Source organism: Clupea harengus, chromosome 11, assembly GCF_900700415.2.
Source record: "Clupea harengus chromosome 11, Ch_v2.0.2, whole genome shotgun sequence".
In the NCBI taxonomy this organism is placed as follows: domain Eukaryota; kingdom Metazoa; phylum Chordata; class Actinopteri; order Clupeiformes; family Clupeidae; genus Clupea; species Clupea harengus.
In genome coordinates, this window is record NC_045162.1 from 13230772 (window position 1) to 13254843 (window position 24072).

At 42.6% G+C, this 24072-nt stretch overlaps 3 protein-coding genes across 6 annotated transcripts; 1 reads left to right on the forward strand and 2 right to left on the reverse strand.

The window, feature by feature from the left end:
- Positions 1-1082: 1082 nt before the first annotated feature.
- LOC105897962 (chromatin modification-related protein MEAF6) lies at positions 1083-6528 on the reverse strand. Of its 4 annotated transcripts, none has more exons than XM_031576814.1 (8): positions 6338-6528; positions 5633-5748; positions 5446-5533; positions 5248-5293; positions 3880-4069; positions 3318-3347; positions 2063-2096; positions 1083-1874 (listed from the first exon to the last, which is right to left on the reverse strand). In XM_031576814.1, exons 1-8 carry the CDS (start codon positions 6425-6427, stop codon positions 1866-1868), a joined length of 603 nt encoding a protein of 200 aa, XP_031432674.1. In that variant the 5' UTR covers positions 6428-6528; the 3' UTR covers positions 1083-1865. The 4 variants fall into 4 exon arrangements, with proteins under 4 accessions (XP_031432674.1, XP_031432673.1, XP_031432675.1 ...); XM_031576813.1 differs by having other exon boundaries at positions 1083-1877; XM_031576815.1 differs by lacking the exon at positions 3318-3347.
- Positions 6529-9091: 2563 nt separating this feature from the next.
- dnali1 (dynein, axonemal, light intermediate chain 1) lies at positions 9092-11838 on the forward strand. Its single transcript, XM_012825234.3, has 6 exons — positions 9092-9285; positions 9733-9866; positions 10273-10442; positions 10729-10907; positions 11093-11257; positions 11674-11838. Exons 1-6 carry the CDS (start codon positions 9205-9207, stop codon positions 11707-11709), a joined length of 765 nt encoding a protein of 254 aa, XP_012680688.1. The 5' UTR covers positions 9092-9204; the 3' UTR covers positions 11710-11838.
- gnl2 (guanine nucleotide binding protein-like 2 (nucleolar)) lies at positions 11812-24018 on the reverse strand. The gene is made up of 16 exons (XM_012825133.3): positions 23814-24018; positions 23253-23337; positions 22193-22287; positions 21513-21652; positions 19449-19633; positions 18884-18950; positions 18534-18692; positions 17636-17749; positions 16592-16720; positions 15742-15846; positions 15489-15647; positions 14774-14881; positions 14009-14532; positions 13521-13603; positions 12502-12581; positions 11812-12329 (listed from the first exon to the last, which is right to left on the reverse strand). The coding sequence occupies exons 1-16, from the start codon at positions 23875-23877 to the stop codon at positions 12195-12197; spliced, it is 2232 nt and encodes a 743-aa protein (XP_012680587.1). The 5' UTR covers positions 23878-24018; the 3' UTR covers positions 11812-12194.
- Positions 24019-24072: the final 54 nt, after the last annotated feature.

Consider the following 24072-nt stretch of genomic DNA (forward strand, 5'->3'; position numbering starts at 1 on the left):
CTCAGGAGCAGCATAAACTACACAGACTCCTAGCAACAAGCCCCAACATATACACTGGGCATATCGGCATGGCCAGGCGCAACTGAGAGATTCATAGTAGTTTGAATAAAAACGTATTATATTCTACGAGCAACATTACAATCAAAACGTATTATATTCTACGAGCAACATTAGAGTCCTATTGTAAAGGGTCGCACTGCAAGAAGTTCCTGTGGCTCAACTGATGGAGCAAGGCTTTTTTGATACCCAGGGAGTATTAATACTGATGAAAATGTGAGTCTATACTGTTCTGTAAGGTGGCGTAGGACTACTATTGGAAGTGTCAGAAGAATAAGTGCAACCATTGGGCTCGGCAAAGCACCTTAAGACAATTTTTTTGCACATTGACAAGACATTTTTATTCAGCACTAAATAAATTCAATTGAAAATGTATGTTATAGCTCTTTCAGAGCTTTATTCGAGGTAAAATATTCTTTACTCCCCATGCACTTGTCATAGGTTATGATGTATGACTGATTGAAGCAAAACCATCATGGAGACTAAGACACTATGTTACAAGCCAATCTGCTGTTTAAATAATGGACTCCGAAGGGAATCCCATAAGCCCTCCAATAAGGTTTAGGGTGAGTTATTCATGTAACCCAGGGGATAGATGAGCAGAGACTATATGAGGTGTGCACTGAAAAGAGAGGAAAAAGGGAACACAATGCTGATTCTGAAAAAGAGAGATCAGCGATTGAAATACACACTGTGAGGTAACCATGGCTCAATGTCCTGACAGGGCAACCTAATAGGGTGGCATGTAGCGCCCTCCAGTGGATAGTTCTGACTTTCACAAGTGCTCTTTCTTAATCATGTTGGACCACATTAAGAGAACGCAGTATATGGCCTTGTGTTCTTTGGTCATTAGCAGCTGCATACACAATTCCCTGAGTAGACCATCCATTTCAGTTCATTACAAACAAACAAACAGACAGCGATGAGGGTGGAATTGCCATTGCTACAGCAACTGCATGAGACTAAACATTTAGAGTTTGTAATCAAAAACTCAAGTTCGAGGATACAAACACTAAAGACAAACATTTTACAGATGTATAAAAAAACTTTATTTTTCTTGCATGAACTGTAAACTCCTGTTTTTAATTCACAGAGGTATAAGGTACAAAAAGAATAGCTCATGTTGAAAAAATGTCAACTATCAACAAGAAAAAAATAATTTCATAGTTCAAAAGTAAATGGATCTGACAGGCCTGACGATGAGACTCTTGCTTTTCAGTTATTTCTTGGAGTTCTGGGAAATTCCCTGGAGTGTTGAAAATGACTTCAGTCCGCTCAAGTATCCTGCAACCTCAATGAACGCAGCCTGTTCCAGTTCTATGGCTTAATGAAGCACCTAACCCACACCTACGTTCACCAGGATTCTACAAACAATAACAATACGACACAGTTGAGGCACAACAGTACTAAAAGGTAAAGGGTCCGCGATTCAAAAGCCTCATGTCAAAACGGAATGCATCATCGGCGCCCAAAGTCAGAACCTGATTTAGATTTATTAGAAGATCAGCTGGCCACAATGGAACCAAGAATTTCCCTCAGGACACGGTGTTCACATGAAGCTCTGCTATGACACAAACATGGCCGACACATCCTATAAAGGGGGGAGAGGAGAAATGGCGTTTGGCTCGAAACCTGTCCCTCTCGAAAAAGGCCCAATTCATTGAGGCTTATTTATTGTCTGTTTGCATCACCACGGAGACCATACACTACATCCACATGTTCCAGCAGGGATCCATGCAGCCTGTTCCTGTTGAATTCCTCACATGTGTTCTCCTCTCCTGATGCAAACGCATGCTTCCTCCTGGGGCCTAGAAGTCCTGCTGAGGAGGAGGATAGGAAGCGCATATCAGACAGAACCACGTCTCATGTCAGCAGGAGCAAGACAGAACATGGAGAGTCCATGGATAGTGGAGATCATGGCATGTAATTATTTAATGGCACGTTATACATTTATTTCTAGCTGGCTGGATCCTATTAAGGACTCAAACCAAGCAGTGGTACTTACAGCTCGCGGTTTCTTGTTCATCTTCAGGTCCATCCTATGGCCAAATCAAGGAGAGACTTTTTTACATCATGTTTTTAATTAATCAATCGATCAATCAATCAAAAAAACTGCCTGGATGGAGAAATGGGAGGTACGATCTGGGCATCTGCCAATATGGATGACAGCTACAAGCATGACTTAACCCTCCTATTATGTTTGGGGTCAATTTGACCCTTTTCAATGTTTAACGTCTCTAAATAAATGATTGGCATAGTTATTTTTGCTTCATATTTAATGACTTTTCCTAATCTAATGGGGAGAACTGGGTAAACACAAAATTAACATGATGATATGTTTTCAATGTCCTGTACACATGCTTTACGCATAGGTGTTGTTTGGGGTCAATTTGACCCCAGGCTGTTTTAATTGTATAAAATATATAAGAAATATAAACTTTTTTTATCACATTGTTACTATTCTTGATTACAGAAATAGTTTTCTATTCCATATGTTATAGATAACAACAATATGTACTTAGAAATAATATGAAGCCATAAAACACCAGAAGGATATCTCTTTCCAATTTTAAGTCAATCAGTGAGATTTGATGGTGATCTGCATATTTCTCCATAGTAGCGTAACATGTATTCTGGATGTATAAGGGGGGTGGGTGGGGGTATTGTTTTATTTTTAAGGGCTATTTAGGTAGTCAACAAACAAACCTAAAGTACCTGACACATAAACTTGAGTAAAAAAAAATATTATAATCATTTTTTGGAGGTTTAAATTGCTGGGGTCAAATTGACCCCAAGCATAATAGATGTGGGTAAAATTTGAACATAATAGGAGGGTTAACAGCTGGTTAGATTAACCAACAAACAGAGTAGGTTGAAAGTCAATCTTAAGACCTGCAATTGTCCTGAAATTGAGGAAATGAGCATTTTTATCATAAAAATAAACAAACGCATTAAGCAAATTACCAATAAAAACATGAAATTATTTAAGCTCAAGCATTTATGGAATGAGGTGGTGAAGAAGTTGAATAATATGATAGTTTGTTTATATAATTGTTTATCATAAAGTTGTTTGTTTATAAAAATAAACAGACACACAGATAAAACCGTTTAAGCAAATTACCAAATAAACATGAAATGATTCATGCTCAAGCATTTAGGGAGTGAGGTGCTGAAGAAGTTGAATGGAACGATAAAAAGACAGCATGCAGCAAGCAGACAAGCATGCACACACACACACACACACACACGCACACACTTACTCAAAGTCAAAGTCATTCATGCCACTGGGGCTGAGGGCAGCAGAGGAGGAGAGAAAACAGCGGGTTACAGATTAGATGCTGACACTCCAGCTAGCACCAATGAGTTAAATGCATCCAACTGGATGTAAGGTGTGCCTGTACAGCTTCATGACTCACAGCATGGGCCTGGTTAGGGCAGAGATGGAGTCTAGGCTCCCTACAATCACTCTATATACAGCCAGCGGACATCGACACATGCAGTCCATATTTCAAATTAAGCAATTAATATAAGTCAGTCCTTCCAGGATTTAGCGATCTTGCGTTTTCACAAATTCATGCAAAGTCCAGGATTTGCCACAATTTTCCATTCCTTTCCTAACAGGCTAGTTAGGCTCAATGTCAATTCAACTGTATCACACTGCAGAAATTCAGACAACTAAACCTTATCATACAACAAAATCAAAGTTTCATTCCCTGGAAAATGGGATTTTTGGCTTTTGCATTTGCATGACTGTGTGAATCCTGTAGAGGCAGCATGGTGTGGTGTGGTGTGGGGTGGTGTGGTCTGGTGTGGGGGACCAACCTATGGCGGTTCTTGTTTTTGCGCTTCTTGTGGCTGCCATGGTGGCCTCCGGCAGACGAGGAGAGGGCCTTCTGTGGCTTCCCACTGTGGGCCGCTCCCTCCGCCTCCTCCGGCTCCTCTGGACTTGGCTCGTTCTCCTGGTTCTGGGAGTCCGGAGACCCGTCGCTCTCTGACCCACTGCCTGGTTCCCCTACAACCAGCACACATAGAACAGCATAGAGTCAGGGGTTACATTGCTCTTCAATGTCATCAGAGGATGCTCAACCTCACCACACTCATCTTCAACAATATATACACATATATGCTTAACACCTCTCAGTCTTAATAATTAAAACAATTACTAAAACATGTTTTCACTCCTACCAATAGGTCTAACAACTCTAGATTAATTGCAGCTACTGGTATTTAGCTGTGGAGTTGTATATAGGCTCAAACGTAGCAACTTGCGAACGTCAGAAGTTTCACAGGGTTTCCCTAAAAGCCACCTTTCAAAATCAACCCCTTCTAAGTCAGATGGCACAGAAGGCAGATATATGGATGGCAAGGTAGGGTAAAGATAGGTCAGAAAGTGACACAGAGACTTAATTTAGTTTCATGACTGGATGTAAATTTGTCTGATATTTTTCTCAAACAATGTAGGCTATGTGCTGATTTGACTTGTTAACACAAGACAGTTAGCAATAGGTGGCCTTAAATCGTGTTACACTGTTACATTAAGCTGGCTGGCAAGCTCAAGTAAAACTGTCAAGATAGCTAGCCTGGTTTTGGTTTGAGCAGAATAGAAAAGCAATGCAAATTACGTAATAGGTAGGTAATGCAAGCTAGTTTGATCATTTCCTAGGTATAACATCACTAATTATTATCTGTTTATTGTAATATTCTACAATGCAACATTTCCTATATTTGATACTGAAATACAGAAGAGTACACTTACATAAAGGTTTTATTGTCATCTGCGATAGTTTTGCGCACTGCCACATTCAGAGCAGAGGGTTGTCAGCGTAGACAACAGACCTTGTTATATTATATGTAGTCTGTCATATGATAGCAATAAAGCTACTTTTTCACATCTATAAAATTGTTAAAATTATACTTTAAAGTATGAATATGTGTAATCTCTTAATTCAAATGTAGACCTTTATATGTAAACATTTTGCCTGTCACTGTTGCGCACACGCATGTCCACCCATGTCAACCCTGACACCACAGAACCCCCTACATTACAATTCCCAAATTAACCCCGCATATAATATTATTGTGTCGTTATAGTGTCAAAATAGACTGTTTTTAACAGTTTTCTTTTTGGGCTTTATCTGCTAGCATGTAATAAAAGGGTTTTATGACAGGGTTCATCAGGGCAGTACTTACGTTTTTCTACAAGTTGGTCTTGGACTCCGGTCATTGCACTGACAGCCTGTTAGTACACGCATACACACACACACACACACACACACAATTGCTTAAAACCACGGAATGAATTGTAAAAGTGGCTACTGTTACTTACAGCCACAACTCAGTGAGCTAAAGCTAAACTGAGTTGAGTTACTTAAACATAGTGTAACTTACAGCGACGGAAGTGACTGATGATTTGCTAAAAAGCCGCTCTGCTTCTTTAAATTTTCGGTTTCGTCTGTCATTTTTGCTGTTTGTGTTTCTGTGAAGCATGGGTTGAATGGCAAACAGTTCAGATTCACAGTGACATCTGAAATCCATTTGCAGTATACATAAACTGACAGACAGTTGAAGGCATTACTTTTGGTTGGTGAGGTAGCGATCCCATCCACGGATTATGTTTCCATACATCTGTGTATCTTCCAGGTAGCTCCCCTCAAATGCATAGATCTGCCTCTCGAGGTTTGCCAATGTTTCCTAAAAGAGCGATCATTTAGCCTTCTCAAGGAACATCCCTAATTTTCAAGAATGTACAGTTTTGACTGAAAGTATGGACGTACTTTATTTCATAGAAAAGACACGCTCCCAATACATCCATAGCATCAGCACACAATTATTATATCAACGGTGACTAGTACCTGCCTTGGGCGAGGCCTGGGCCTAGGCACATTCTTAACAAATATGACAGCCTTACGTAACTTCATGAAATTGCAGTAGCAACAGATCATGTATTGCCATGTTAACCTCACTGCCTAACGTTACCTATATAAAATAGAATAGTACAGTTAAAGTAGCACGCTTAAATAGCAAGGCTGGATGTTAGATGACAAACCTAAGCCAGACGAAAAATCAAGAAAGATCTGCTTTCAGATGGTGTTCTGGGTTACACATTAATAACTAGCACTTAAAAAATACACTGTGTAATTACGCCTTGTGGGAAAAACAAACCCAAAACAACAGGACATGAAAGCAAATGTTAGCTGGCTAGCTAACAAAGCTACAAAGCTACACACGCTTTTGTCATTGTTGACCAGAAAATGCGGGTCTGTGGATCAAGGTCTTTTACCGCAAGCTCCTGTTTTCTCTTCAACAATTCTGTCAGTTCTTTGCGTGTGTCTGGGATCTGCAGAGGGGCAGCTTTCACATGCATTGCCATAGTTTATCAATTCGAAATGAAGAAAGAATTTGTAAACAATCGGAAGATAAACGCAAAACAGGCACCAGTGCGTGCTGCGTCGGTGACTGTAATCGTAATTGTGCCTACGTTCTACTACGTTAACTCAGCACGTAATTTAGCCCCCTAGTGGAACATTCCCGTTTAACCCCAAAACGCAGGTCAGTGATTCTAAACTGGTCTGGCCTTGGTACCCACAGTCACTTAATTTCATTGTCAATAAGTTGCGGCTCATATTTTATACAATTCCAATCCATAAAATATGTAGGTTAATTAAACATAATGTCTTGCATCAATAAGTCTGCTGAACATATAATAATAATAATAATAAAACTTTATTTATATAGCACCTTTCATGCAAAAGAATGCAGCTCAAAGTGCTTTACAGCAAATACATAATATGCACAAAGAAATGACATGCACATAAAAATAGACATCAAAGAAACATAACAAAGATATAGTGCAAAAAAAATAAAATTATAATTATAATTATAGAGATATATTTAATCCAACCCCTTAATATCACCAGTAGTTTAAAAGTTAAAGTATTTATATATATATATAGTGCGAAGTGGTAGCGAAGTGGTAGCTAGTTAAAGGCTAATGTGAAGAGGTACGTTTTTAGTTTTCTTTTAAAGATGTTAAGCGAGCTGGCTTCCCTGATGTCTATAGGCAGTATGTTCCATAGCACTGGGGCGTAATTGACAAATGCTGCGTCCCCGATTTTCTTACGGCTTTTGCTGGGAACCTCCAATAAACCAGCATTCGATGATCGCAGTGTTCTTGAGGGCAAGTATTTGACTAGGGAGTTTGCAATGTAACTTGGTCCTAGCCCATTAAGGGCTTTGTATATTAGGAGAAGGACCTTAAAGTCAATTCTAAAAGTTACTGGAAGCCAGTGCAGAGCAGCTAAAACTGGACTAATGTGCTCTCTCCTCTTGGTTCTGGTTAATAGCCGAGCTGCAGAGTTTTGAATGAGCTGAAGTCTCTCAGTTGTTTTTTTTGGGAGGCCAGTAAGGATTGCATTACAATAATCAAGACGGCTTGAAATAAAGGCATGAATCAGTTTTTCAGCATCTTTTTGATTTATAAATGGCAGGACTTTAGCTATGTTTTTAAGGTGGAAAAATGATGTTTTCGTCACCTTGTTAATGTGAGACTTGAAGCTTAAATCTGAATCTAAAATAACACCAAGACTTGTAACCTCCGATTTAATCAAGGGAGTTAATTTCCCCAAATTGTTAAACAGCATTTCTCTTTTTGTTTTAGGGCCGACTAGTAGGATCTCAGTTTTGTCCTCGTTTAACTTTAAGAAATTATTGCTCATCCACTTATTTATCGCCAAAAGACAGGTAGTAATGGAGTTTATTGCTGCAGCATCATTTGGCTCAGCAGAGATGTATAGTTGCGTGTCATCAGCATAACTATGGAAACATACATTGTGTTCTCTAATGATGTCCCCAAGTGGCAGCATGTACAGTGAGAATAATAATGGACCAAGGCAGCTCCCTTGTGCAACCCCAAAGCAGATGTAATGTTTCTTAGACACATGATCTCCAAGCCTGACATAAAACTTTCTCCCTTTGATGTATGTTCTGAACCAGTTTAATACAGAGTCAGAAAGCCCAACTAACTTTCAATCAATAGTATCAAATGCTGCACTTAGGTCTAAGAGGACCAGGATTGAGACCTTATTTGCATCCAAATTTAGTCTGAGGTCGCTGATTACTTTAGTAAGAGCAGTTTCAGTGCTGTGGCATGTTCTAAAGCCTGATTGAAATTTCTCCAGGATATTGTTTTCTTTGAGAAAGGAGTTTATTTGCACTGAAACTATCTTTTCAAGTACTTTACTAATGAATGGAAGATTGGAAATCGGCCTATAGTTGATCAGTGCATTACCATCTAGGTTGTTTTTTTTTAGTAAGGGTTTTACAACAGCTGTTTTGAAGGCATCTGGGAAGATGCCAGTTTGAAGATATGTATTTATAATCTTCAGGACATGACTTGAAACACTGTCAAACACCCGCTTAAAAAATGCTGTAGGTACAGGGTCAATACATGAGGTGGAGGAATTGCACTCAGTGACAGTCTTACAAAGATCCACCAATGTGATGCAGGTGAAATTTCCCATGGTTGCATCTTTTTTACAGTGTTTTCTGAGGCCATCTGCGTTTACATCAGAAATAATACTTGCTCTAATTGAAGTTATCTTGTTATTGAAGAACAGTGCGAGTTCTTCACATTTTGATGCGGAGGACTGCGGTGGAGTAGGGGCAGTGTGGAGTAGCTGGTCGATAGTGGAGAATAATATTCTAGAATTTCCAGCATTCTCTGTAATAACCTTGGAAAAGTAATCCTTTCTTGCCATACGTATTGCTTTGTTATAGGCAGTTATTGACTCTTTGTATATATTGAAGTGAACATATGAGCAATTTGTGTGCAGGATGTGCCACAAAAGTCGTCGATTTGCATTAGGTTTGAATCACAAACATAATAGGACAGAAAAAGACAGAAAGTGCCAGAAACATGCATTCAACCAAACAATCACGATCTGTGTATTTCTGACAAACTCCTGATCTAACCTAGTATGTGTTGCTGTTGAGTAGAGGTGGCTTAGAGCCTCATTGCCATGGTAACCATAAACAGGTAGTAAGGGTGACGCAAGCTAACTGGCGCTATGTGTTAATGTTTTCAGTTTTTTGTTTGTAAGTTGAAAACAACTTTTTAATTTTATTTGACCGTCAACTCAGTTTACCAACATGATACCCCCAGCCGACTCGTTAGTGAAATATGACAACCCAGCCTTAGTGAGCAAGAACACAGAAAAGAAGTCTGCAAAGGTAAACTTCCCTTTAGCTTCTCAGATAGCTTTAGCCAGCTAACCGGAAATTTATACAGCAGCCTTTGGTTTTTCTAATGCATTAGCTAATTAACTGGCTCACCTGACCTTATATTTTAGTTGTCAAAGTGATACAACCTATACCGCTAGTTTCTTACGTTAACTGGTGACACTGTCTTTTTAAAACTTCAGTTATGTTCAGCTTGCATTAATTGAATGCCAAAATATTGAACCTTTCATTATACTGTATGAATATACAATCTATTTATTTCTTGAGAAAATTACTGAATAATGGTATTATCTACATTATCAAAACTTCAATTCTAAAAACAAATAATTGTATGTATTTGTTCCTACTTGACATAAGTGTATTAACACATTAGGCCTATACAAACTGCCTGAAATAAAACTGTTTCAATATTTGATATTGACATTTTGTTGAATTCAGGCTCGTGCCCTGAAAGTCAGTTCGCAGCAGGCCATCACAGGTCCAGTTCCTCCTCCACCTAAACCTAAGACCCCTGCAGCTGATGCCACTAAGCAACAAACAGAAGAAATCCTTAATTCCATCCTTCCACCCAGGTAAAGATGACATTTAATCCATTGCCATTGCATGTCTTTCCTGCTCTGTAAATCGCTTTGCTTAAAAATGTCTAAGTGTAGACTTAGATGGAAACCCAGCTTGTGCAATATTTTGCATAAACCTAACAAGATGGTAGTTTCTTCCTGCTAAAATGGGGAAAGAATGTATGCTGTAGTCGAATTAACATCATGAGAAAGCAGTTGACTCGAGAACTGATTAGGGCTGGAACATTTTCAGTCAGCTTCTACCTGGAGATGATCTAAAAGCGATAAGTCTGGGCTCCTGCACATATCTCCGCTTCATCCCTGCCCATATCTGCACACATCTGTATCCTCTCTCTCTCTCTGTGTGTGTGTGTGTGTGTGTGTGTGTGTCTGCTGCCCCCGTGTGGGTTGTGTCTTGCAGGGAATGGATGGAAAACAACCAGCTGTGGGTGCAGCAAGTAGCCAGCACACCCTGCACGCGCATGGATGTGGTGCACCTGCAGGAACAGCTGGGCCTGAAGCTGCAGCAGAGGCAGGCCAGGGAGACAGGCATCTGTCCCGTTCGCAGAGAGCTCTACACACAGTGCTTTGGTAAGGGTCAAGGGTCAGGCCAGCACCTCAGGCTATGGTCTCTGGTAGAAGCGGTGTCTTAAAGGAAAATAATTTTACTTGGGAGTGGTAGCATACATGAGATGTGAAAACAATCTCAATAAACCCATGTGTGATAATGCTAGCTAACACATTCAAGTGGTCACAAGTCACTACTCATTCTATTCTCAAGACAATGAAATTTAAATGCACGATTGAGATAAGTGCAGCCATGAGTTTCAACTTGTATTTGTTTTTTGTTGAGTTCTTACATATCTGGTTCCTGTAGATGAACTGATCAGACAGGTCACAATAAACTGCTCCGAGAGGGGACTGCTACTGTTGCGGGTTCGAGATGAGATCCGCATGACCATCGCTGCTTACCAGACACTGTACGAGAGCAGCGTGGCTTTCGGCATGAGGAAAGCCCTTCAAGCTGAGCAGGGCAAGTCAGACATGGAGAAGATGGTAGGTGTGGGTCAGCCCAAGTCTGAGGAATGTAAAATAATGTTTGGGAAGATAAAGAAATACACCTGAGGAGTGTATGCCTTTAGAGGCATCCTCATGACACTGTCTGCAACAAGAAAATCTGTGATGATCAATGTGGGATTAGATGAACATTGGTCTGAGATAAATGTTGACCTGCCGTGTAGATCTCAGACCTTGAGATGGAGAAGCGGGACCTTGAGCGCCAGGTGAACGAGCAGAAGGCCAAGTGCGAGGCTATAGAGAAGAGAGAGACGGAGCGGCGGCAGGTGGAGGAGAAGAAGCACACAGAGGAGCTTCAGTTTCTCAAACGCACCAACCAGCAACTCAAGGTAGGCTGCTGTCAAAGGAGGAGCCTAAGCCTAAGGAGCCTCACACTCTTAAAAAGGGGTGGTATTTCACTTCTGAAGCTCCCCATAGAACACACACATGCTTAGACTTTATACACGGCTGACCATTACCTCAAAGTATCATAGCAACACTATGTCACATTTTGTTCTGTGTTGTCTAGGAATGTTTTAACACAAATGCTATAAGCCATGGATGTACCAATTCTCAGTTCAATGTTCCTTTAGCTCAATTAGTAGAGCCAGGCTCTAAAACATCAAGGGCATTGGTCTTATAGAATTGATACAAATAAAGTCTACAAGTCCGGAAATTAATAATCAATTGGAGGACATTTGATTTTCATCAAATATGAGACCTTTAATCTGTTATATCTGAAATAGTTTTTCTCTTATTTTTCCAGGCCCAGCTGGAAGGCATCATTGCTCCAAAGAAATAACCAGTCTACTGTTGCCGTGCTCCGAGCACGATGAAGCCCTGCACAGCAAAACTGTTCTTTATAAATGCATTTCCAAGGAAATTGACACTTTCCAAGCCAAAATCATTTTTTTTGCAATAAAGGACACTGAAAAGTCAGTTGCCTCTTTGCGTCTTTATTAACAGATCCAGAGAGACATGCCACTCCAGCGTACAAGCCAGACAGATCATTGTTTGGCATGCAGCAGAAGGGCTGCATTGTATAGTTAAGAAAATACCTGCGTTCCATACAGAACAATGTTATTTTAAAGACAGCAGCAAGTAGAAGCAGGCCATCACTTTCTCCCAGGATGGTGGGTAAATTAAGGCGATCAAAAAAGCATTCTTCAGTCCGATCCAATGACGGACAAATCAGAATCTTAAATACACCAATATAATTCCCACCTCCAGCCATACACTTGCACAAAATGTCCGTTGAAAGATACATAATTTTAGCGGCCCAAATATTTATCGTTTGGTTCGTTTCGTTTTCTTGCCCTCTGTGGGTATTTTTCTGTTCTTGTTCTTGTTCTTCACATTGTGCGTTTCATAATATCGCACCCCAACCTTTTTCGTCTTTTGGGAACGGTCGATCCTTCGCTTCTGCAGACAGACGGGGCAAAAGAAATACAGAGAGATAAGACAAATGGAAGTGTTTCGGCTTGAGAAACAACAGGAACTCTTTCTTTCCGTCTTTGAGGCAATCATGAACACATCCATCTGTGGTGTCAACCCAGACAGATGAGGCACGCTGGGAGAACAGGCCAGGACGTACCTCTTTAGATGTGAGCTTGTTTCTCTCCTCTGGCTCTTCATCATCCTCAGCCTTCCTCTTTCTGCCCGCCTGCATCGTGCCTGCGTAAGATATGATGAAGACGATGATGAAGAGCACATTTAGGAATCCGAAAAATTCACAATAGTTATCATTACCATATGCGGACATCAACACTCACATCCATGCTACATACAAAAACTGTAAACGGAGGATCTATTATGACTAATTCACATTTTGACAAGTCAGATGATATAAACTCTATATTGCCTCTTTAAGGTGGTGACAGACTGAGACTGGGGTCGACATTTAATAATCAAATAAAACATGTAACCTGAGCGTGTCAATAAACCTGTGAGAGGAAGTGAGTTTGAGCCTGTGCCTTTCTTTTCCATAGCTCGACAAATGCCCGCATTGGGGCAAAAACCCACCAGGGAATTAATTTCTTTAGCCCCTGCTGCTAGAAATATGTCAGTACAGATTTGGAGGCCCTACTTTATTAATTTGTATTCATTGCGTAACATCAGCAAAAGCTGGCGGGTTTTAAAAATGGCGTTTGTTGTCTTCCATTCACGTAGTTTTAACCAATAAGCGTCAGCCGTCACTGAGTGTGCCACCCAACAGTTATAGGGCCACACAGAAGTAGCTAACCAGGAGTAGGTACTTATTTTGCCCCCCAAAACGGGCATGAAAGAGATCCTACAGGGGCGATTTCTGCAGTGGAAAAACACCTAAAGGTATCGGGTCTCCTAAAACGGCTTATGGGTTCCTGCAGTGGAATAGCACCTTATGCTCTTCCTGAGACAAGGATTAAAATATCCGCTGACAACATGGGGGAAGTAAAATACAAGGGAGACATGGCTTTCTTGGTCTTTTTTTCTGTCTATTTTTGGTCAAAACATTTTCTAAAACTTTGTATCACGTAAATAAGCTTGCCATCCAAACATGCCCTTTCCAGTTTAGACATGCTGAAGAAAAAAAAAGGAAAAAAAGGAGTCCTCAGATGTTACCCTTAGTGTTACCTTTAGTGCGTTTGGATTTATTTGCAGCGTTCTGCTTTTCCTTCATGTCTGCAAACACCTTATCAGACAGACCTTTTGGGATTCTGTCAAAGAAACACAAGGAGAACACATTACTCACAATATCAACTACCCGCTACCAAAGGTTTGGGGGTTAGGGGTTGGGTCTGGCCGGGGGAGGGGAGACCTTCACAAATCATACACAACAAAGTGTTTCAGGCCAAGCCTTGGCTAAGCCGTGATCTGAATTTTAACAACAAACATTAACAGTACAATGACGCAGAAGACGGCAGCATAACTCAAGCAGATGAGCCAGAGGCAAATCGAGAAGACAAGCCAGATTCTACCAATGGCCAGGAATGTGGAGAGGGGCACAAGTTCACCTCAAGACACCCCTCTCATTCACTCACTCAAGAACTCCTGGCGAACAATGCTGCATTTCAAAGGGGTAAAAAGAGGGAACGTTGGGTGAATAATCATGGAAGACTGACCGGATAGCAGAGAAGTGCTTGGACTTTGCCCGATCCAGGAAATGCTTTAACTTGGCAATCTTCTCATCCAGCTGTTTGTTCACCTCGCGTGTACTCTTGCTCTTTGAGCTCCCAGCATCAGAAGCGGGGCCTTCCTTGACTGGTTTCTCCTCATCCCCTTTCTCTCGCTCCTCATCCTGGTTTCCTCCCTCCTCATCCTCGCCGTCACCTTCCTCACTACCATCTTCGTCCTCACTACCATCCTCGTCCTCGCACTCGCTGCCAGACAGGTCGAGGAGGTCAGGGGTCTCGACGGGCACCAGGTCTTCCTCACTGAACTGAGGAGCCACGTTGATCTTGCCGAAGTTTTGCCGGATGTTGGACAGCATCTTCTGCACCTGCTCTTGCTTGTGTTTCAGCTGCTCTTGGGCCTGGTTGTCAGAGGAAGAGGCCATGGCCTGCATCTGCTCCTCAGGCAGCTGCTCCACGCACACGGCCTGCTCTGCCTCTACAACAGGGCCTTCCAAGGGCACTGCTGTTTTCGCCTGGGATGGGATCAAATTCAAAAAAGTACCTCAAAAAATGTCATGTCATACTCAATATTCCTTCACAAATGATCACAATAACTGTTGATTGACACATTGAAAAATGTCATCAATTTCCTAAAACCATGCAACCATAATGCAATTCAGAATGGAATACTTGCATTTTACCAGAAGGTGGCAGAACAGAATACATTTGCAGTTTTAACATTGTGGCTAAAGACCTTTTGCCCTGTTCCCTCACCTCCTCATCTCCCTCCATGCCAAGGGGCTTCACAAAGAAGGGGATGCGCCCCCGCTGCCAGTCATTCAGCACCATCTTGGACACGGTGGGAAGGTCAGGCTCACCACCCTACAATCATCACAAACACACACACAGAGGCTGAATTTAAAACATATTACCTAATCCAACGGAAGCCACAGAGTATGATCTAATACTCTTACTCACTCATTAACCAAAACAACTCCATTCCAATTCCATTCCATTCCCATAAACCAGACCCAATCTAACGAACAGGCCTGAAACATCACCAGCACCGGACGAAGACCCAATGTGGTCATCCTCTCTGAGGAGCACTTTCTCAGTGTTAGGCATTTGGTGAAATGTTCATTTGTTGCTTTCTGGGAGTATGGTTCTGATTAAAACGGGCCTGCTGGTTTCTGAGAGCTGTGACCGGTGGAGTCAGTTCTGCAGCAGCTGCTGTGGGCAGAGAGGCAAGGCCGGGTCGACCCGACCCAGCAGCCTGGGAACAGTTTCTGTGGCTGACTCACTCCACCAGCTCCCACTGGCACGCTCTGGCCCGTCTCCACCCAGCAGGCCCGGACGTGACACATTGTGCCTGTTTACTTGCAAAGTTACGTAAACAAACACACTCACACATACACACACACACACACACACACACACAGGGTGTGTGTACAGGCAGTACACAATTCTTTTGTGCTTGTGGCGGCCAGACCTTAAGGAGTTTTCCTGTGCGGAATGCAAGCTTTTCCAGGAAATCCTCGGCAGACGTCCAAGACGGAATTCGGTAGGTCTTCTGGATGTACTCAGCCTTGGCCCTCTCCAGCACCGCACCAATGTGGTCCTCTGGGGTCTTGATCTTCTCAACTTGGACCTGGCCGAGGAGAGTTCATGTATGTGAGATCCACTCCAACAGTGACAGCTTTGAATGATACGCATGTCTGATGGTAACGGGGGGGGGGCCTTACCACTCCTTTGAGAACGATGTCTGTCTCGCTGTCCCCGGAAGGATACACAACACCTGGACAGTCGATGAGGAAAATGCGTCTCATCAGGGTAATATACTGCCAAACCTGGAAGGGAGGATGACATACATGGATTACATGGAAACAGGGAAACTATTGTATCATTCCAGGCTGAAACCTGGATACACCCAATAGTCGGACATTGTTTAGGAGACGTCTAGTTAGAGGAGAAAACATATCAGGACAAATCTAGTTAAGAGGGGAAAACACATTATCCGGTGCTTTGGAATTGCAACGGGATACCCAAGAGTGGAAGATGGCTGTTTTCAATCTGGTTATCAAAAACGAGTCATCATCAGCCTTCCCTTACCTCCTCTCGTCTTCTCTAAGAGAACCATTACTCACAGCCTGTTTGTACAACGAGAGGAGGCGGCTGACAGGTTGGGGGGCCGAGGGGTAATTTTGACACACACACAAATACATGTGTTTAAGGCCAAAAAGGCCTGCTGGAAAGCTACAGAAGGTTCAAGGCCTCCACCAAACACACTCATGTCAAAGCTATCCAAGATGGCTCGGCCACACATGACTCCAGACTGGGAGAATTTCACAACGTATTATAAACTACCATTCTGATTTTTGGGAATGAGGATTCTGTGTCATTTTCAACATGAAAAAATGCCAGACAAGTAAATTACCTCTGTCAAAAGGGGGTTAATGGTGGGAGTAAGGAGTATTGAACACATTACAAGCCATTTGCCAATACACCCCCATTGTATAAGAAGTACAAGGCGTTTGGCATTTGCATTATGGGTGAAATGAAGGGCGAGGTGAGCAGAGGGCTTCGCTGCCTTACCTTGGTTTCGCCAGCGAGAGGCGCCACATTGCATACTTTTTTGTGGCGCAGGGTGTTGATGATGGAGCTCTTTCCAACATTAGGGTAACCAATGAAGCCAACACTTATCTGCTTTTTGTCTGTGTGGAGCTGCAATGGCAAATGTAAGAAATTAAAACAAATGGACAGTGATAGACAGTGTAACTACTCTTATTCTTTCTTCTGTACATTTAGAATGCAAACATTAAAGGACAAAGTTAAATTGGCAATATGAGATAAGAGCTGCAAAGGCCACAGTTTTCCAGTTTCTTATTTATAAAGAAAATCAGCAAATGTTCAAGTGAATTAGAAAAACAACATACTGGCTGGTACAAAGGTTTTAAAAACAGTGCGTCTCTTCTGTCCTTGCGCAAGACCACAATACGACTCGGACACGATATTATCTATTAGCACAGCTCTCCAAGTTCAACACAGCATTAGTTCTGGTGGTCTACTCAATGTTTCCAAAGGAGAAAAAAAGTGGTTTGCTTCACGCAACGCTCTTCAAAGTGATTACTGCCAAGGATTTACAACTCTTTCATAGTAACTATGGTATTCCTGGACTTGTTGTTCGGCTAAAAGGGTATATCAGTAGTATAACTTTCAACTTAATTTATTTGTCCGGGCCTGCACGCTCTTTTTAGAGCTTCCAACTACTTGTTTACGGCCCAGGCTCTATAAATAGGGGCTGACAGCAAATGTGTAGTCGGGGGCGTTGCCTGGAGACCAAGTGATGTTGGGACAGCGGGGGAAGATGAGGGGACTGAGCCACATGGATGATCATCAGTTCACCTTTTAACGCGACCGCAAGCATGACAAAAGAGGTGCGCAAGTGTGTGTGTGTGTGTGTGTGTGTGTGTGTGTGTGCGCTCGATCACTGACTCTCACTCTCTCACACTCAGCCAACAGTTGGAAACACACCATGACATGCAGGGATGGAAGAAATACAGATGAGGAATCAAACAAATGGAGGAAAACCCAAAGCTGTAGTTTCTGTTCTCGTATGAAGGGGACGGCAAAGCGTACCTTGCCAAACTGGCGGAGGAGCTGAATGAGGGAGCCCTTGCCGAAGGAGTTGGTGAGGCTGGCGTGGAAGGCCAGCGTGGGGTACTCGCTGGACAACGTGGCCACCCAGCGTTTCTGCAGCACAAAAAACACAAACACACACACACACACACACTGTGAGCACATACATCACCCTTGACATGAACATACCCATACTGATCCACTCACAGCTCTGCATGAAGCATCCATTATAAGCAGTGGCTTATTACCCATAATAAGCCTGTGTAATAGTTTTCATCTGAGGGCTGTCTACTGACACCTCATCCATTCTGCTCTTCTGCTCTCCCCGGCACGCACACACTGCGCTGACGCAAACACTGCGCTGCTGACGCACACACACAAACACACACCTCCGCCATGAAGTCAGGCTAAGATAAATACCCCTGATGGTAAACGAAGCAGAACTGGCGAGGGCACAGCAGAGGGAAACTTGATGAGAGATTTCCATTCCAACACGCTGTATGCGCACACAAAGAAAGCATTAACGCAACGCACAAAGCTACCTGGCACGGGACACCCAAACAACAACAAACAAACAAAACAAAACAAAAAAGCCACTGCCGCAGTAATTTGAAGCCCATAAACAAATCCTTTGGAGCAGGCAATTAGCTTCCCGTTTCCTGTTTGGTGACCCCCAGTTTTGTTTTTTAAGCACAAACACATGTACATGTGAAAATAAAGGTGTGTGTGTGTGTGTGAGTGTGCGTGTGTGCGGGGGGGGGGGGGGTCTGAGATAAACAAAGGGCTGCTAGTCATGCACATCAAAACAGAAACAAGAGCCTACAGACAGAGAAAGACTCAATTCATTTATTTTCCTTTCATCACTGACGGGGCAACACGCGCTGCAGGAGCTGCTTACCGTGACCCAGGTGGGGATGAGGTCGCACTTGTTGAGCACGAAGATGAGGTGCTTCCAGCCCTTCTCCTTCTTGATGTAGGTCTCGATGTTCTTGGAGCGCGTGCCCAAGGGGTCACGTGCGTCCAGAACCTGGATGATGACGTCTGAGGAGTCGATCACCTGCGGAGAGGCGGGTCAGAGGTCAAGTTTGGTGGCCACTTCAAGGAGGTATCAGCTGACAAACCTTGTCTAGGCGGTGGAAAAGTTGCGTGTTTGTGTGTGAGAAAAGTCTAAGTGTGTGTGAAGATGTGTCTTAGAGCAAGGGGTCAGAGCAGCTTTGAAGGCCAGGAAGCTAGCTGGGTTTTGGTTACCTTATAAAGTTCACCCCAAATCCTCTTGGACTGTCCCTTCTTGAAAATCTCCTCACGAGCTTCATTCCTAAAAAACATCACCAAGCACTGATTAATGAACACGGAGACGAGAGACAAGGAAAAGTAGAGGAGAGGATCCCTTCAAAAGCCTCCACTCTGAGTGTTTTGGGGAACAGGATCTCAGTAACAACAAATCTTCAAAAGAACAAACAGTTCAACTCTTTCTGCATTTAGACTTGTGGCTATAGTTTGCATTACTAAAATCAAGTTATACAAGAACATACAACTTATGATCGCATCAGCAAACGGAGAATTCCCCTGAGAACAATCTTGTCAAACATCCAAATAACACCAAACATATGAAGGGTATCATCAAGGGGACAGTTCTGTCCGAAAATGCCTGAAAAATGTGAGTATTTCTTCTTCTGTGGTTTAACCTTACCTTTTCAGAGTGTGTGCTTAGACCTATCTAAATCCTCACGATAGCTCCAGCTGTATTGCTTAGACCTATCTAAATCCTCACGATAGCTCCAGCTGTATTGCTTAATTCCTGCTGCATGTTTACCTGATGCCATCGTCCTCTACGACCAGGTCCCGGTCCTTGTCTGAACTATAGGTTTCAGCAGAAGCCTGGGCTTGCTCCAGAAGGTCCTGCACGTCCCCCACACATAAACTGGGCCTTTTACGCTGAGACTTGGGGCCGAATGTGGTTTCGTACGTCTCTGTGTCCAGGATATGAACCTTGGCGTTCTGTCGGGCAGGAAAAAGGAGACAGACCAAAAGACACAGAGAAGGTGGTGAGAGAGCGAACAGTGAGGGACACTTTTTGACACAGCTACAACCAGAGCAGACTAGCAGCGTTGGACCAGTGCTGTAGAGCCAGATTGGCACAGCAAACCAGCATATCACAGCAGAGCAGCCAAGCTACAACAGCAGAGCAAAGCTTTGTATGCTCACCGGCTGGTTTTACAACCGCCTGCTTCACATTACCGATGGAGTGTGCAAGTCAAGTTCAACATAAACACTTTCTTGCAGCGCTCACATTAGTGGTGAGAGACCGTGGTGTTTATAGCAAAAATATAAAATGAAATAAAATCATTAGCAGCCACTTGGAGCTCGCTTGGAGGCTGGAGATGGAACTGCAGGTGAACACAGAATGCTCGGTTCAGATGGGCTTTCGGGTTTGGTGTGTGTGGAATCCAGCTGAGTTCTTGATGAGTGGCCAGCCGAGGCCCTCAGAGGAAAGCAGCCGTGTAATTCAAAGCTTCAAGCAAGTCAGGAAATCATAATGCATCCCTCAACTTTTGTCAACGAAACTTGTGGAATACATATATTCCAATCCTAAAACATTGATGAAGCAACTCTTTGTGGATGGGCTCACTCACGCGAGTATGTGAGAAACTAAGAGAAAAGACACAGTTAGACACCAAACAGCCAATGCAATGCTATTTGGCAATTCCAGGTTTGATGTCAGTCAGAGTCATGTCGCAACAAACAAAAGAAACAAAATAGCCTAACATTTACCAGATCTTGTCAAAGTGGGTTAATTTCAAGACTTAAGGAAAAAAACTGTGAGCATCTGCACAAGGATTCTGGATCTCGCATTCTTAAATCCAGTGGACACCCTTTTGACACTAGCCCAGCCAAGTGCGGCCTTGCCACTCATTATTTGCTGATGTCTGGTGTAAAAAGAAGCCTATTAGGGCGATTAGCACATTCTTGTGCCGACCGCTGCTAATCTGAACCTCTCCTCACTCATCCCCGATACTCCATTTGTCTTGCCTCGATCCCGAAGGGAACACAGCAGTTTCTTGCTGGTACCCATTAGCGGCAGGGTAATCTTCTGTGAACCGGCGGTGACTGGAAGAGGTGGAGCTCGGGGTGTTGGCAGACGTCGGCAGAAAGAGCTGGAGGTTTCAGAGTGTGCCGGAGAGGGATCAGAGCGGCAATAAACGAGAGACGCAAAACAAACAAATCAAAAAAACAAACCCAAAACCAAACCAACAGGATGTCAGGACAAGGGCATCCAAAATTAATCATGACAAGCTTGAGAGGCCATGATCGGCACATTAGCAGTTTTCACATCAGTCAAGCAAGACTGATGAGGACTTCAAAAAAGAAAACACAAATATCTACATAAATAACCAACCACAAATAAATAACAATAACAATATCAATAAATTAATAAATAAATAAAGGGGTAGGGGGGGCGGGGGCAAGTATTGGTGTCAAGAGGAAACAGGCGCTCATCTCTGAGGCTGACATCAACAGCATGTTCGGCGAGCACAGGACCTCAGCTGCACTGAGGTTTATGCTGTTTTGCTGTTGTGTGCATTGCAGAGACGACGGCTTTTAGATCTTTCCTGCTCTGTCTGATACGAGGCAACAAATGTGGCCTTCACAGCCAGTTCATCTCCCCGGAAAAAAACCCCACTGATCAGCCCTTCCCGTTAGGAAAGAAAGCCACACGCATGTCTGTCCTCAAACCCACACTGTATTCTACAGCTGTGAACCAGAAACACACCATATATGACATAGCAATCATCTGTGAATGCATCAAATTTGAGGTGATGATGCACTGTGAAATGGCAGTGTGTGTGTGTGTGTGTGTGTTTGTGTGTGTACTGACGTGGGCTTTGACGCGGTCGTGCAGAAGGGACATGGGCACTTTGCTCTGCTTCATCACCACCCTGTAGGGGTTTTTCACCACTGCACCCATCTCATCCTGAAACTTCTGCAGGGACGACTGCTTGATGACCCGCGTGTTGGCTGAAGGGATGGGAGAGAGAGAGAGACAGATGCAGTTTAGTGTTTAAGATCACCACAGAGGGAACACCTTGTGCAAAAGCAGCCATTTCACCATGACCTGCAAGTGTCCAATACAGGTGTATCAAGTATCTAGGAGACGTTTAATTATTGACGAGACCAATGCGATCTAGAAGAAAATGTGCCTCATCACCAGGTCACATAATCTCCTCCAAATCAAATGAAAGTGTGCGATCTGACTACCTGAATATTGTCATTTCTAACAAACTAGTCTACACTGGTGTGGGACCTGACCTGAGGAAAAACGCTCTGACAGTTCTTACTTACAGAGAAGGAAATCTGGAGTTTGGGAGTGACCTCAAAATTAAAAAAAATTAAAAACCATTCCTATGTATCATATCATATGTCTGTACTTCACACGATCCCGACAAAGGCAGTGTTTGGGTGTGCTTTTGGCTGGTACAAAAGTTAGACCAGGGGGGAGGAACTTGTGTGCTGGTATGGATGTATAGTGAGGAAAAAGCAGAAGACCTCTTTACTCACCAAACCATTTGATGTTCGGCTCCACTCGGGCGACTGTGCCATCAGTCACAGTGGACTGATACGATAATGGCCTAATAACCTTCCCTCTGTTGTTACTGTAGACAAAGACAAAAAACATGACTAACAGGAACTATTTCATCGTTCTCACTTCAAATCGTTCAACCAAGGGACCGTGGCACCTTCACAGTTTAGTGTGTTCTGTATTCAGCCTGGCTATTGTCTGCCCGTAACTGAGCAGTGTTTCCCACACATAGACTTTAATGTGGCAGGCCTGACAGGAATACTAACAGGCGCCAAATTATATTTTGGCAACCCATTTTAGCATTTCATTTGAGAGAACAACGCCATACGTGTTTAATTAACTAGTGGGCAATCTCCCCCTGTTTTACCCCTGCTATCGGTTCGTTCTGCTATTGTGAGAACGATCTACTGACAATCGCACTAGTTCTGCAGAGAAAGACGTTCTCTGGTATTACAGTACCAGTCAAAAGTTTGGACACACCTTACATTTGTGTTTTCTTTACTTTTATTATTTTCTACATTGTAGATTTATACTGAAGACATTTAAACTACGAAAGAACACATATGGAATGATGTACTAAACAAAAAAAGTTGTATCTACCATGTAGAAAATAATAAAATCAAAGAAAAATCCTCTTAAAAAAATGAGAAGGTGTGTCCAAACTTTTGACTGGAACTGTACATCAGAAGATGTGGATACGGTGGATATTTTAAAAGCATGGACCAGATAAAGCAAATGCAGTAAATCATTGATGTTGAAAAGAAGTAGACCAACATAATACAATGTGTGTGGGTCTGCATATTACAGCTACATATTACAAGTTGATGTAAATAACACATGAAACACACAAAAGAAAGATGAAAGAAATCCTATATTTCCTGGGGTACCTAAAAAGTATACTTTATGGTGTTTTTAATATTTATTTTGTTCCCTATTTCAATGGCAATGAGTCTGACGCCAATTTCCTTTTTCCGTTGAGGGCATCCCAAAGTTTGCTGCTGTATCACACCCTACCCCTTCATTAAGAGTGCTACATACCATCGTTGCTTTTGCCTGTACATATTCAGGCGTTTGATAGTAGAACGGTCCCTCATGTTGCTTCCTCCGGCCCCCTTGGCGCGGTCTTATATTGGAAAAAATACAGGGAAAGTTACTTTGGAGAGCTGCCTACAGACAAATCTACGGTCACATTTAGGATATTATCAACAATGTTTACAATATTAAATAATATACCTTATAATAAATCATGTCACTAATGTAATTTGGCATACTTCTATAACTAACTTGAAACTGACACTTAGGACAGGGGTATTATCTTGACGTGATCTGAATGATCCAGACAGCGAAGTACTGCACAGCTGTTGGCCAACACCACTGCTTTCCAAGTCAAAGTTACAATCTGTCTTCTGTACAATAAGCGGCGAAGGACCGACAATTTACACTCCAAGTCTTGGTAAGGTCTATAAACAAATTGCTTGCGTTTGCTGAACAGGATATTTGTTGGAGAAGTTCGTTTCAATTAGCTTGTTAACATTACCTAAAAACTAGCATTAGCTGTTTACATGTGACATGCTAGCTAGCTAAATTCGGTATTCTTACCTGGATTACTACTTGACGATGAGGGATTGATCGACATCTTCCCTTTAAACTGTGGTTTCACCATGATGACAGGGTATTTCGGGAGCTTTTCAAAGAAATGAAATGTGGGTATAAATTAAACGTTTACTCAGGGGGTCCCAGTTCCTTACGATCCACGTGTAGTACCCAGCGCACCACCCGGAAATACGTCACTTCACAAAGCAGAGCAAAGGGTGCGCTCGTAAACTGCCACTCCGAGCGGTAATGTTCAAAACATTTG